This window comes from Danio aesculapii, chromosome 23 (genome assembly GCF_903798145.1).
Source record: "Danio aesculapii chromosome 23, fDanAes4.1, whole genome shotgun sequence".
Taxonomy (NCBI): Eukaryota; Metazoa; Chordata; class Actinopteri; order Cypriniformes; family Danionidae; genus Danio; species Danio aesculapii.
In genome coordinates, this window is record NC_079457.1 from 22,826,228 (window position 1) to 22,842,301 (window position 16,074).

General features: G+C 34.2%; 1 protein-coding gene across 4 annotated transcripts in view; it reads right to left on the reverse strand.

The window, feature by feature from the left end:
• fmnl3 (formin-like 3) overlaps positions 1-16,074 on the reverse strand; it is a 95,222-nt gene that overhangs the window by 49,616 nt on the left and 29,532 nt on the right. For all 4 annotated transcript variants that reach the window (XM_056449757.1, XM_056449756.1, XM_056449755.1 and 1 more), the window contains exons 2-4: positions 12,204-12,287; positions 9,252-9,332; positions 7,655-7,731 (exon numbers count right to left, since the gene is read on the reverse strand). In XM_056449757.1, coding sequence (XP_056305732.1) covers positions 7,655-7,731; positions 9,252-9,332; positions 12,204-12,287 — 242 coding nt within the window. The remainder of the gene's footprint in view (positions 1-7,654; positions 7,732-9,251; positions 9,333-12,203; positions 12,288-16,074) is intronic.

Consider the following 16,074-nt stretch of genomic DNA (forward strand, 5'->3'; position numbering starts at 1 on the left):
TTCGCCAGACTCGAACCCCGTCGTCTCAGTCAACTCCCCTCTGCATCTCAAATTCGCCAACATACGTGTCAAGCTACTGGACAAACTGGTAACAGTGGAAAAGCCGTCCACATGCAGGTAAGCAGTCAGCTGGTAAGCAAGAAAAGGAACACCGTCATACTGCCCCATAGCGTTCATTTTAAAGACGAAATGCAGCTTACGTAGCTCTGGCTACATAATTGGTGATTTCCAGAAACGTATCTAGGGCTACGTTTTCAGAACAAGCCTGTGTTGTCAAAGGAAGGTGTAAGGTCGGAGTTGTCGCTGACTGGGAGTGCACAGCTTTTTGACAGTTTCAGCTGTCTTGTTTGTTTTCTAGTCTAACTTACATGTGGTTAATTCATCTAAATAATTATACATTTTATACGACTCTAATAAAGAAATAAAATTGTCCTTTTTTAAACATATTTTAGCTCATGGCTTTACCACAACAAAGCATCAAAAGATTTCTCAGGTAACATCAATTATGGCAAACAAAGAAATATTTAAACTACAGAATAAATTGCAAGTATAGACTCCATTTCACCAACAAGACATTCAATAAATGAAAACTCCGGGAGGTTTGTAAAAATCCCACCTACTTGGAGCTGGCTCGACGCTCCTTTATACTCTTCTTCTTCAAAAAATGGTTGTTTTGGTAATCTTTAATGAAAAAATGTCTATTTGCTTTCATGTTCGCACGTCAGTCGTGATATCAAAGCGACCATTGATATCAGTTTGATGACTTCGGCCACAATATTCTTAACCACGCCCCTTTTACAATTGGTTTGCTAAAAGAGAATTATGAACTAAAGACAGCCCCGCCCCCTACTCAATATTCCGCTTCATTTGGATGTACATCAACATACTGAAATAAAAGTCTCAGGACATTCTGATTCATGTGGACTTTCAAAATATGTCTCCTTTATATATACATGGGCAAATCAGTGGAATAGCTACCAGACTCCTAAAGTTGCATGAGAAATACAGACCAAAAAGAAAAAAAAATAGTGAGCAAGAGCTGAAAAGGTGGTGCACTCACTCCATCATCAGCTTCCAGTCTGCACCTCCCCCTCCTGCCCCCCCCCCCCCCTTCAGACTCTTTTCCTGTCCGGCCAGATGCTATTTCAGATTGTCTTGGCAAAGCAAGGAGCAGCACATCGGAAAGAGTCCAGGCATCGGACACATGCAATAAACAGCCCTCTGTTCAGTTTCATCCAGCCCAGAAAAAGTCTTGCCTATTCTTTTCCTTTTGTTCTTAATGAGAAACACATTACCTCCAGCTCTTATTAATGCTGGAGAGCAGTCTATTGGTTATTTATGTCTCTCAATGAAGACAAAGGAAGTCATTCAGAATCATATTTTAACACAGCGTTTTCTGAGATTTTAGTTACTTGCTGTGTATGTATCAGCATTTTTAGGAATCTATGGCTCGCTAAGCTAATTCAGGTAATTCAAATTAAATCCTTATTATAAAAATAATAAATATTGTAATAAGATTATTATAAATATATTTTAAATTATATTAAACTTTTGTATAATATTTAAAATGAATTGTGTAAAATATAAATATGTTATAATTATTAAAAAGCTAAAAATGCACCTGTATATTTTTATTAAATAAACATAATTATTTATAACAATGTTAATTAATAATGAATATAACGGTAATTAATTTAATTTAAAACTTGTATTATTAGTACTATATTAAACTATTACAAAATATAAGCATATTTAATTCTTCATTTTAGGCGACGCATTGGTGCAGTAGGTAGTGCTGTCGCCTCACAGCAAGAAGGTTGCTGGTTCGAGCCTCGGCTGGGTCAGTTGGCGTTTCTGTGCAAAGTTTGCATGTTCTCCCTGCGTTCGCGTGGGTTTCCTCCGGGTGCTCCGGTTTCCCCCACAGTCCAAAGACGTGGTATAGGTGAATTGGGTAGGCTAAATTGTCCGTAGTGTATGAATGTGAATGAGTGTGTACGGATGTTTTCCAGAGATGGGTTGCAGCTGGAAGGGCATCTGCTGCATAAAAACATGTGCTGGATAAGTTGGCGGTTCATTCCGCTTTGGCAACCCCGGATTAATAAAGGGACTGAGCCGAAAAGAAAATGAATGATTAAATTCTTCATTTTAACTGTATAATTTAAACTGTAAAATTGGTATTAAATATTGTTTATATATTGTTTTTCAATTTTAATAAACAATATATAAACAATATATTGTATATGTATAGTTTATAAAAATATAATTCTTAAAAAAGCATTCATATAACAACTTTTTTTCAAGTAATTATTATTATTAATAGTAATAACATTCTAATAATATTTTAGAAAAATCTATTTTAAATTAAAATTTTAAATTGTATTATTAATATTAATTCATTCATTTTCTTTTCGGCTTAGTCCCTTTATTAATCTGGGGTTGCCACAGCAGAATGAACCGCCAACTCATCCAGCATATAATATATGCAGTGCCGGATGCCCTTCCAGCTGCATCCCATCACTGGGAAACACCCATACTCACTCATTCACACACATACACTACAGACAATTTAGCTTACCCAATTCACCTATATTCCATGTGTTTGGACATTGGGGGAAACCTGATCACTTTCTTGCTGTGAGGCGATCGTGCTTCCCACTGCACCACCGTGATGCCCGTTGTTTATATATTGTTTTTATATTTTAGTTTTTAAAAATGCATTCATATAACAGATTTTTTCCAAGTAATTATTATTATTATTAATAGTAATAATATTCTAAGAAGATTTTTATAAAATCTATTTTAAATTATAATTTAGAACTGTATTATTAATATGAATATTTTTCATAATAAATATAATTATTTATAGCAATATTAATTGACAATTAATATAGCTGTATTTAAATTTTATTAACATAAAACCACAGTTTGCTGCCACAAAACATTGATGTCACTTAGCATTAAATGTAAAAGCATATTACAACTGATATAACAAATTAGTAAATATATGATTGTTCTAAAATTTTTAAATATTTACAATTATAAGACGGTTTGTCATTTCACTGTATAATTTCAAATATAAAAATACATTTTAAAATAAAACTACTCTGTTTCATTAAATATTATTAAAATAAATCTTCTTGGCGTTACACGGTGGCGCAGTGGGTAGCACAATCACCTCACAGCAAGAACATCACGGGTTCGAGCCCTGGTTGGGTCGGTTGGCATTTCTGTGTGTAGTTTGCATGTTCTCCCCGTGTTCGCGTGGGTTTCCTCCGAGTGATCTGGTTTCCCCCACAGTGCAAAGACATGCGGTATAGATTAATTGAAAAAGCTAAATTGACCGTAGTGTATGTGTGTGAATGCAAGATTGTATGCTGGATAAGTTGGTGGTTCATTCCGCTGTGGCGACACCAGATGAATAAAGGGACTAAGCCAAAAAGAAAATGAATGACTGAATAAATCTTCTTATTAATTATATATATATATATATATATATATATATATATATATATATATATATATATATATATATATATATATATATATATATATATAAGTGTAATATAAGTGTATATAAGTGTAATTAAGTAATTAAAGCCACAGTTTGCTGACATAAAACAATGATCTCAATTAGTTTTACACTAATAAACCGATATCTTAAACCAATATCTCTTAAACTAACAAGATAAATTCAAACTAATTAGACCTAAGGATGCAACCTGATTTATAACAACAAACAGCAGAATGATCTGAATATTTAGTGACTTCATTTGGTTTATTATTTTGAACATCTTATTCTATTATTAAAGCCAGGAATACCAGGAAAACAAAAACGGTATGCAGTAAAGCTAGCTTGTAGTATGTATAGTAGTATGTATGTATAGTATGTATGTTTTCATCCTACTGGTACGGATGTAGTGTATCACACATATTGTATGCACATAACAAAGCATGCATTTGTCTAACGTGGTTGTGTGTAAATGCTTTCACAGTTCCACAACTGTGTGTGCCCTTACGAATGAAATACAAACAGTGAACAGATTTCCAGTGTTTCATTGTGCTGCAGCTTCGTGTGACAGTGTTTTGTCTGTGCTCATCAACGTGAGTTATAAAGCTGTGTGTGCATATGAGTGTACGTGTCCTTTCACACACTACATTGTTGGATGCTTCAGCTTCCTGGCTCTCCGGCACACAACTCCAGCTTCCTGCTTGCTAAAGGGTGGTGTGTGAGGGCCGAGATGAATAAAAACCATCTGGAGGTCTACAGACAGCACTATATAAGCACAGGGAAGCTGGCAGAAGAGGCCAACAGCAGGCAAACACTGCATCTAGCTTTCTACAACAGGAAGAACAAAGAAAGAGGGATTCTTTGCTGGGGAAAGGCAAACAATAACACAGCTTCCCTGGCCAGACCACTAGCAGTGCTATTGTTCCCTGCACTGTATACAACTTTTTCATCACATGAATACCCATATGGTATTAATGTACTGCTAAACGCTAAATGCTAAAAAAATGTTTTTGAATATCCATGCATTATAAATGTAAAAACGTAAATAATATTTTAAATATATTCTAAAAAATATTTGAGGCTCAATGAATTCTATTTTTCAAATTGAAAATATATTTAATGTCAACCTTCATATTACACGCTATATTTAAACATGTATTTCAGGGTTAAAAAAAAACAATAAATTGGCAAACTTACTATTGAATGTGGATGAAGATCTAAGTATCCATTATCTAATATATATATATATATATATATATATATATATATATATATATATATATATATATATATATATATATATATATATATATATATATATATATATATATATATATATATATATATATATATTTATAGTCTATTATATATATATACATACACACTAAATGCAAGTTTCTAATCAGCCAATCACATGGCAGCAACTCAGTGCATTTAGGCATGTAGCCATGGTCAAGATGATCTGCTGCAATTCAAACCGAGCATCAGAATGGAAAGGAAAGGTGATTTAAGTTACTTTGAACATGGCATATTTGTTGGAGCCAGACAGGCTGGTCTGAGTTTTTCTATTGGGATTTTCATGCACAACCATCACTAGGGTTTACAGAAAATGGTCTGAAAAAGAGAAGATATCCACTGCGCGGCAATTCTGTGGGTGCAAATGCCTTGTTGATGCCAGGCCAGGTGAGAAGAGAATGGCCAGACTGGGTCACGCTGATAAAACGGAAACAGTAACTCAAATAACCACTTGTTACAACCGAGGTATGCAGAAGAGCATCTCTGAATGCACAACATGTCGAACCTTGAGGCGGATAGGCTACAGCAGCAGAAGACCACACCGGGTACCACTCCTGTCGGCTAAGAACAGAAAACTGAGGCTACAATTTGCACAGTCTCACCAAGATTGGACAAAAGAAGATTGGATGGTCCAACTCGGTACTGTAAGGTGTACCTAAAAAAGTGGCCGATATATGTATGTATGTATGTATGTATGTATGTATGTATGTATATATGTATGTATATATAAATCAAATATTTATATGTATATGTTTAGAGGAACTGCATTTTTAAATAGTTATATCTTAACTATATAATAGAATATAGAACATAATTTTTGTACAACTCTGCAAATTATGTACAGCTAAATGTAGGGAAGTGTGGGGCACAAAGTAACGCGGGGTTAAATGTAACACAGAGGTTTAAGGTATTTGCGCAGGGTTAACCATGGCACCTGGTTAACCTTCCTGCCAGTTATTGAAAAAGTTCGGCAAAAATTGGATGAGAAACACAGGAGAAACCATTTTTGCAACATAACATTTTTTTTATTAGTCAAATTTTTTTTTTAAATATGTAAAAGTATGTATGCAAAAATTTTTTATTGTTGTGATAACCGTCTTCGAGGGTAAAAGATGAGACCATTTTAAAAGATGTAAAAAACACACAGTGACCACTTGCCAGTTTTGAGGAAAACATGACAGCGGGGTTAGTTGAAACAGGGTGTTACAATTAAGCCACACAATGTTGGACACCAATTAAATAAACAAAATATTTTTTTACATTTTGAGTGTAACGTGGAGAACTTTTTAAATAAAAATATTTTTAATAGAAAATCTTTTTAATAGTACTAATTAATACAGCAAATAAATGCATTGTATAATAATAGATAAAAATGCAAATAAATGCATTGTATAATAATGGATAAATTGATAATAATGCAAAAAGATTCAAATGTTTATCAAATAAACAAATAAATAAATAAACATACTGTGCAATGTAGAATAAAAAAGAAATGAGCCAATTACTGAGGAAATATAGCTACTATTTAAAGTAAACAGAATTTAAATTAACTGTGTGAAATCTGCCTTTACAAGCATGTGTTACAACTAACCCCCTGTCTGTTATAACTTGCCCCGCTGGTGGGGTAAATAGTAACATTTTTACTCCTGGCACTTTTGGCAATACTGCACAGAAATCATAGGTCCGGCGATCATACAGCCAGTGCTCATTTGTAGGAGAGGCTTGTGTGTTATTGGTAAAAATATGCTTTGTCTAACCCTATTACTTTGTTCATTATTTGACCAAAACCAAAAAGTGTTACTTTGTGCCCCGCTCTCCCTGATTTTTGTCACATCTTTTTTTTATTTAATCATTCAATATTACTTAGTCAAGATTCAAGAGTTATCAACTTATTATTTTATTTTATTTATCTAAAATTTTTTTAAGTATGTTCCGTCCTTCAGATGTTTTATACATCAAATAAAAATTTTCTTTAAATATACCACATTATAAAAATATCTGTACAATCACAGTTTTCAGTTTATTACATGTTTGAATTGCATTATGGGATCTTGATCTTTCTTCCAACAACATTTGATGTGGAAAAGTTTTTATTGACATTTGTAATAGTATGAAGTGATGTTTTGTCTGGGCTGGTGCTGTAAACTATGGTACAAAGGCCTGGTAATACACTGCCAGCATTTTTTGGGGGGTTATTTTACAGACTTAATTCTCTCTATATTATTTCTTTTTAATATGTTATATATTATGTATATATGTACAAAAATGTCAATAAAAAGTTACTTTGTTAAACTGCAGAATATAATAAAACAGAGCAGATATTTAGGTGCCATAATGCAATTCATAACTGTATATAACAGAATAAATAAATGGAAAACACTTGAATCACAAAATATGGAAATTATTATTAATTAAATATTTTTATAGTACATTAATATATTTAGTTATATATATAAAAATAATTACAAGTTAAAATGATGACAATAAGGTTGTGTTCAAATAAGATGTCATGAAAATTGCTCTAGAGTTCAGTAATATCAAAACAGACAACAATATTGCTATAAAAGGAATTATAGACTGTTGTTTACTGTCTCCTGAAAGTCATTTGTTAATTGTAATAAGTTGCCTTTTTTGTAAAGCACTTCATTGTTGATAGTTTAACCAGACAGTACTCCCCTAATTTACGCAAAGCATCATGGGATATAGAAAAAGTGTGTATACAGGAGGCTTATAAACTCCCTGCTGCAGGATTATGAGATGGTGTTTGCTGGGAGGGGTGTTTGTAGAGATCAACTCAAGACAAAGAGATGTAGAAGAGGGATTAAACAAGAGGAGACAGGAATTAGTCACCCTATGTGATTGGTCCTCAGCGAAATCTCCAGCTCCCGCAAGACTTTGGTGGATTCTTGAACCCTCCTGCGGAATTTCTGCACACAGAGACAAGATGATGATGATGATTATGGCCATGTTCAGAAGAAAATGGCAAGCTCAGCACAATACAGTTCATTTACACATTATAATGAAGTAGTGTGGGAGTAGAGTTTTTTTTCTTCACATTATAGTGCTCAAAAAAGAAAAAAAAAGACTTTTCAGGTTATAAGAAAATAATTGATATTGTAATAAAAATCATTGCTGATTACATGGTAGACTGTTAATCAAGTGTATTGTCTTAATCGATTTAAAATTGTATTAAAGTATTGTTGCCCAAGTAAACCGTCACCATCAGGGCTCTGCGAACTTGGCTTTGCGAAGCAGCATCTTCTGTATGTACGTACATCAAAAGCAAGTAGGCTATGGCTCACGCTTATTGACAGTGGAAGATGATCTACAGATAGTTGTGTCAGGAATCAAACCACAGATTAGCATGTTGTCCTCACAGAAACAGGCTCAGCCATCACACTGAATCAGGTAAGCTGTGTATTTATGTTTCAATGTAATTAATTCTACACACTTCAAACGCAGCAAGTAATATGTGAATGATGTTTACACATGCATTATCATTTTGGGGGGGTGTCCTAAAAGTTTGAAAACCCCTGGTATAGAATGTAGTGTCATCCCAAATGGAACACTGATGTTTTTTTACTAAGCGGAAATTCAAACCGTTTCCCTGATGACGTTTGACGCTTGCCAAATTAGTGAAATAAATGACCAAGGTACCAAATAGTACCTGCCATGTGTTTAAACGCATTCACCATAGGGAGGTGGTATGATCACTCTCGTAGGAGAATTTCACTTTCACAATTTAAAATAATTACAGTAATCCAACATGAGCGCCTGATAGCTCCTTAGCCTTCCACTACGTGAGCAAAGCAGTGGCTGTTGAGTGTGTGAAGTGTCCAACATTCCACACTTATTTTTAACAATTGAATAAGTGCATCATCGGGGCAATTAAAGTGCACTTATTATTATTATTATAGTGTTTTCACTGTGAACGTACTACTGGCACTACTACGTACGTGCTATTTATACTACAAAGTGGTGTAGAATAGTGCATAAGTATGCAATTTGGGACACACCTACAATGAATTTTATACTGCACAGACTGTATATTCTATACCTCAACCCCTAAACCCAACCTTATACGGAAACAATCTGCATTTGAACTTTTTCAAAATACTTCATGCTGTGATTTATGAGCCGTTTTCCTCAAGATTTACTGGTATTGCTGTAAATTTACAGTCCCCACAATGCAAGGAATACAAGGCGCGCACACACGCACACAAATGATTCATAAACAATCATGAGCTATTATCACCTTTTTCATGCCTTTCTCTGGTCTTCAGAATTAAGTAAAGCTTTAAAAAGATGATCACGTTTCCACAAATGTCCACATTTCAAACATTTTGAAACAGCTTCATGTGGAACTCATGTGACAACTGTTGTAAGTCACGATGAAATGCATCTGTCTAATAAACATTGCTTATACATTCAGGAGGATGATGCTGACCTTGCGTGTGACTTTGGGGTCTAAATATCCACGTAGTTTCTGGATGTATGTATGTGGAGGGTTCTTCACTTGGAAACGCTCCTAACACAGAGAAGACAGGGAGTTATATACAGACAGAAAACATCAAACACCTTTAAAGAAAAGATGAATGTTTTGTTTTATCCAACACATACACATATTCCTCATCATCTCATGTTGTTTGTTTAAAAAACTCTTACATTATTCTTAAAGTATTTTACTGTTGTAATTATGAACTCCCTTTTTCAGCAGCAAAGATGTGCCAAAAATGCACTAGACAATCATAAATAGTAGTTTCTCAAAACATGCATGAAATGTAGTGCTTAAAGTCATCCTTGTGCGTTTTCTCTGCATGACCCTGTATTTAGCAGAATGTGTCAGTTTACTGAAAAAGACAGCTCTTTCTAAAAATGAAAATGTCTTCTCTTCCTCACCCTCATTTCAAACCAGACTTTCCATGCAATTACAATGAGGACTGGAGCTAGAAGCACCTTCAAATTATCACAAAGCAGTTCATACAGTATGAGTACTGGAAAGCTTCAGATCCCATTTATTATAAATGCATAGTGTAAAAGAATGGCCAGGACAGTGCTCAAAATGTATAATTTTAGGATTACTGTGGAGTTTTGAAACATGAGGTTGAATAGCCAATGACTTTTCAGTTTTGGTTGACACTTTCCAATGAGACATACACTGAAAAAACGCTGAGTTCCACACAATTACTTCATGTTGTCCTAACACTAATACAGTATACTTTATATTACAGTAACTGTATATTACAGTTTTTCCTCAGTCGCCTTGGTATATTTCTCAGATCATAACTAAAATTTGCAAAACAGTAAGTGCATATCTCAAAACAATCAGAATCAGAAAGAGCTTTATTGCCAGGTATGTTCACACATACTAGGAATTTGTTTTCATGACAGAGCTTCTACAGTGCAACAGGATAACAGAGACAGGACAAAAAACAGATAATAAATATATTTTAAAAAATAGAAGAAAGTAGTGAGTGCAAATATACAGATTGACAAGTGTATGTACAAGTTTATTACTACTGTATATACAACGTTATATGTGCAGCTGTTATGTGCAAATTGGCATGTAAAGTGTGCTGTTAAATAAGTGTGTTGTTAAACAACGAGTACAAATAACAAAACAGCATGGATGACCTGCAAATCTCTTGCTCAAAATTCTTTAGTTCATCTTTTAAAACTAAATTTCTGTGTCAATGAATGTGTCAGTGCAATGACAAGTCCTGCTGTCATTGTGTACAGATAAGACAGTCAAATTACTTAGTCATGTTGTCAATATAACAGTGCACTCTGGAGGGGTGTTGCAGGTAAAGACTAATGGCATGAACAAGATATTAAATGTTGTTGGGGGTGAGACTATTCAACAAAGACCAAAATAATATAATTTGATCAACATGAAATAAGCAAATGATAATGTAGGAAATTTGCATGGATGTACAAAAGCATTTGCAACTTGTTCAAAGGACTGAGAAACTGCTATTTTGATGTACAACTGACACTGATCTGAAGAATGAACAGGTAGTTTTGAGAATTTCAATTCTGATCTGAGAAATGGACCAAAGGGACAGAGAAAAAAACTGTATGGTAGCCTAATTGTTTTAACAAATTTAAGTGTATTGAACATAAAACAATTAAGTTGCCCCCCCCCCCCCCCCCCCCCACACACACACACAAATAACTTATTTTAAATAAGTAGTTAGAACAAGCAGCAACAGTCATTTTTTGGGTGTATAGTTTGCTTTTTTTCTTTGACAAGTCTGACTATAACTGTTTTAATATCTACAAGTGGTTAGTAAAAAGTTCTTTTAAAGCTTCAGTCCATAAGTTCTATCTTTTTGTTGCCAGTTTGAAACCTGGAACTGCGGTGATTTTGTTCTTTGAAAAGGCTTGTGCAACATTCTAAAATCTAATGTTTCAAGAAGTACAATACAGTGGTCAGCATGAATGAGTCGACCCCCTTTTAAACATTTTAACAGTGATTTTATACACTTCTTAGGGAATATAGCCAATAAGTTTTGGATTTTCAACAAAACAATTTTATTAAACATTTAAAATAAGAGTTTAGTTTGGAAATGGAAAGATAATACAATTAAATTCAAATGAGTTATTGCAAAAAAATAATAAAAACTACAAAATTTCAACATTATTTTAGGTCACACTTTATTTTGATGGTCCGTTTGTTGAATTTAGGTTACATTGCATCTACATGCCAACTTATTCTCATTAGAATATAAGTAAACTGTTAGGATGGGGTTAGGGTTAGTGTTAGTTGACATGCACTTGCAGATAGAAATACAGATATTAAGCAGACAGTCTACTAATACTCAAATGGACCCTCAAAATAAAGTGTTACCAAATTTTATAATTTTCACTTGATTTTTCCAGTTTATTAAAATTTGATTTATTATTTTCCACCCAACATATTCATTAGAGTAATTTTTGGACTGCAATCTTTTTTTTTTTTTGTCAGATTAGTTCCAGTTTGGGCTTTGGTACTCACTAATCTAATGTACATTCACAAACATGTCATTGTAAAGAATTCTATAGCAAATATTTAAATATTTAAAAGAGAGATCTGTGATGGGTGTACTTATTTATGCCGAGCACTGTCAATGCACAGCTGTCAAAACTGTACACTAAAATCACAAGTGTATAGTTGAACCAAATATGAATTTTCACAGGTAAACGACAGGTAAGGTATGGAGATCACTTTATGAATACTGGTTGGTTATGTACAAAAATTAGAATTTGGATAATAGTTACACAGTAAACACAGTTAACATACTAAGTTACATAGCTGTATATATTTTAAGGTCATGTCAACAACACCAATGTTCTGAAGGTCTGCACTATAGAAGGGAAGGATGTAGCATGAAAGTGAGTCATGATATTGTGGTAGTACCTGGTCACAGATGAGGTCCCACTTCTTCTCATTATCATACTGGCGGAGGAGTCGTGCTTTATCCGGGGGCAGGTTCATAGAATTCTGCAAAACACAGTATTTGTGCATCAGAAACACACAGGAAGTCATGAACTCCTCCAAGCATCCATGGCAACGACCTTGTAGAGATGTCTCTATGCTTCTCTTCCTCTGGGTCACAGCGGTTTCTTGTCTGACACCAGAAACCCTGCAAACTCACGTCCTGGGCTGACACCTTACATCCTGTTCAAAGTCATATTTCTCTTCAGAGCCTGAGTCAAACATTATGACAGTCTTTTACTATCTTTACTCCTTTCTACAAAAATATTGCTTGCAAATGTTACACAACAAGCCAAATTACATAAAGCATCACTCTTGTCCAAAGCACAAATTGTGTAGGATTATTATTTGATATACTTTCATGTAATTTTTGTGTAGCTGCATTAAAAAATTTATTATATAAGATAAAATATAAACAAAATAAAGGGTCCTTTAAAATAAAGTGCTATTGATTTACTATTATTCTAATGACTACTAGTTGACATGTAGTTACAAAGTTACTTACAGTTAGTAGAATATCTAAAGTGGGTCATCGAAATGAAATATTACCAGTTGTTACGTTTACAAAAGTGAAAATTAGCACTTATCGTGATCAACTAAACCCTGGGTTTATGAAATGGACTTGTTAAAATCTGATTATTATTGTAGCTCATGTTACATTTTCCCACTCGTAAACATGGTGTTAAACAAGACATATTGTAATTGGTGGATTTAGATGTCAGCCTCTTTGATGGCAGACCTTGGCCAATGAAGGATGCAAATGAGTCCAGACCTTCTGCTGTCAGTCTGAAGGTCTGGCTATGTGCAACTAAGCAGACCAATGCTAGAGCTTTTCTTGACAAGCAAATATAAAAAAATATACTTCAACAAGATACTTGAATCCACAATTATTACATAGCCTGTTGAAATTCTTGATTCTGAATAGCTGAAAGGTGTGCAAAAGTCGTTACATAGAGGCAGTTCCAGACAAATTTGATCACAATTCGAAATAAACGCACTTCCCTCAAACATTATACAATATTTTTAATTAGTAACTCAGTGACAGTTGCCAGAGCCTTCATTCATCTGTGTAAACTTAGCAACCTAGTTGTGTGCTTTACCAAGGAGCCAGTGAGGATCAACAAACTTGCAAATATGTGCAAAAATGTTTGCTTACACATGTTACTATGAGCTATTAGATATGCCCATGTCATTTACATGCACACACTTGATTTCTTTTTCGTGCTTTCTCTGACTCTGTCAAAATAGAGAGATCTATCATGTCATAACTGATGTAATTTGGTCAAATATTGTGCTACCAAGAGCACTAGGCCTACAGTACTAGTTGTATCTTGTCTAAACCTTGTCAGATGACCACAGTATATGCAGGGTAATTAACTGGTTATTGTGCGTTAAATTACTTCAAATGCACTTCGTGTTTAATGGTAACTTACTTCCACAACATCCCATATAAAAAATAAAATATATTAAAATATTATCTATAAAATAAAAAAATATTATGGTCATTTATAGTAAACACTATAGTGTTTTTGAACCATACTATTGTAAATAACTTGAATTAATCTGTTGTGGTAATCCTATTATGTGGTATATTATACTGCATCACACCAAAGCTTACTGTAGTAAAACTACAGTTTACATAACTGTGTAATACTACAATATGCTGTGGCATTCATAGACAAAGAGTTGTAAATACTATAATATATAAAGTATAATACACTTTAGTATGGTTCAAAAACACTTTAGTATTTACTATACATTATTGGAGTATTTTTATGTGGAATGTATTTAAAATACTTTAACAATACATTGACTGCCGTACAAAGTTTGGGGTCAGTAAGACATTAATATTTCTGAATTATGTCTCTTACACTCACCAAGGCAGCATTTATTTGACATAAAATATAGTAAAAACAGTGAAATTGTGCTATTTAATAATAATTCCATTCACTTTTTAGTCAATTCATTGGACCTCTGTTGAACTACTTTTAAAAATGTACTCAGTTCAAACGTTCTTGTATTTGAAATTGACCCACTCATGATTCCCATTTAAATTGGTTTCTTTTCGGCTTAGTCCCTTTATTAATCAGGGGTTGCCACAGTGTATTGAACCGCCAACTTAACCAGCATATGTTTTACGCAGCAGATGCCCTTCCATCTGCAACTACGGACAATTCAACTTACCCAATTCACCTATAACGCATTTCTTTGGACTTGTGAGGCAAACCGGAGAACCTAGAGGAAACTCACATGAACACAGGGAGAACATGAAAACTCCACACAGAAATTGTCACATTAGAATTATAAGATTCTATTTGACATTTTTGTCAAAATTGAGTTATTGACATATTCTTATTAAATGACAACTTATTTACATTATGGGGTGTTTTTTTGTAAGTTGTTTACAATTTAAAACTTTTTAAATGTTACACACATACTGTTAGCTATATGGAATGCAAAAACTTTGAAGCTTAATATCTCAAAATCATTCAGAACGCAGATAGAACCTTGTAATTCCAAGGTGACGAAATGCCAACTGACCCAGCCAAGGCTCGAACCAGCAACCTTCTTGCTGTAAGATGACAGTGCTGACCACTGCACCGCTAAATTGGTATAATAATAACTGTTTAAATGTCATATAAACCATTCTTCCACCCACTTCTCCAAGTGTGCTGCTTTGTAACAAGTCTACTCTCCAATATCAGCTCACGTTTGCACTACAAACAGATCTGAATGTGATTTGTCTTCTAAATCTCTTTAATGGTGGAACCCACACTGAGTCGACAACTGTCTCCGACAAACACTCATTCTCCCTTTATTAACCTGAGACTCTGAGCTATGATTTCAGATAGCAGGCCCCGAGCCAGACTGTCACAGCATGTTAGAGAGCTCTCAGCGGGTTTTCCCTTTGAAGATGGCAGAGGTGTTTGTTCGGAAGATGCCATTCACACCCATATCAACACCCACCCATGTCCATCACCCCCGTGAGGGATTCAGCCAACAGCTTCACAAACTACTGCCAGGGTAGCATATCATCTGAAATTACATGACCACTCTATTATAAACAAAACGTTTTTCCAGTGGTATTGACTCCATGATTTGTGGAAAGTGAATATTGTGTGTTGAAAGAATGAGTTTTATTTTGTTTCCACTGTAAAGTGATTACACCTTTTCCACAAGCCTGTATAAATCATATTCAGTGATACGTCTGGGAAAGACTGGTGGTGAACGTAGTCTTAAAGCAGTGCTTCAGAATGTTTTCCATCATTGTTCATTCAGACCATGTTTCCACCATATATTCACAAGCGCTTTCAGCCATTTTGCTGTTTTCTATCAGGTAATAAAAAGCATCTCTTTTGGCTACTTGTGCTCAGATTTTGTTAAAACTCTTCAGTGTTATTTGTCATATGTCAAGTTCAACATCACTTTTGTTCATGTTGTGTTTGTCCAACTCTTTTGACTTCAACCACAATATTCTTAGCCACACCCCTATTACCATTAGTTTGATAAAAGCGAATGATGGGCAAAAAAAAAACGCCCCCTACTCAATATTTTGTTTCAGTTGGAAGTACATCAACATACTGAAATAAAAGTCTCAGCAACTTCCAGTATACATGAACTTTAAATCGCAACACTTGCTCAAACACATTCCAATGAACTAAATCTAAATACAAGATTTTAAAGCTTCAAAAAGCAGAGTTTCAAAACATTTCTCTTTATGTAGAAGTCTTTTTATGCAGTTTTGATTCATATGGTTACAAACAAGCGAAGCCATCAGTGAGAAACTGTCAGT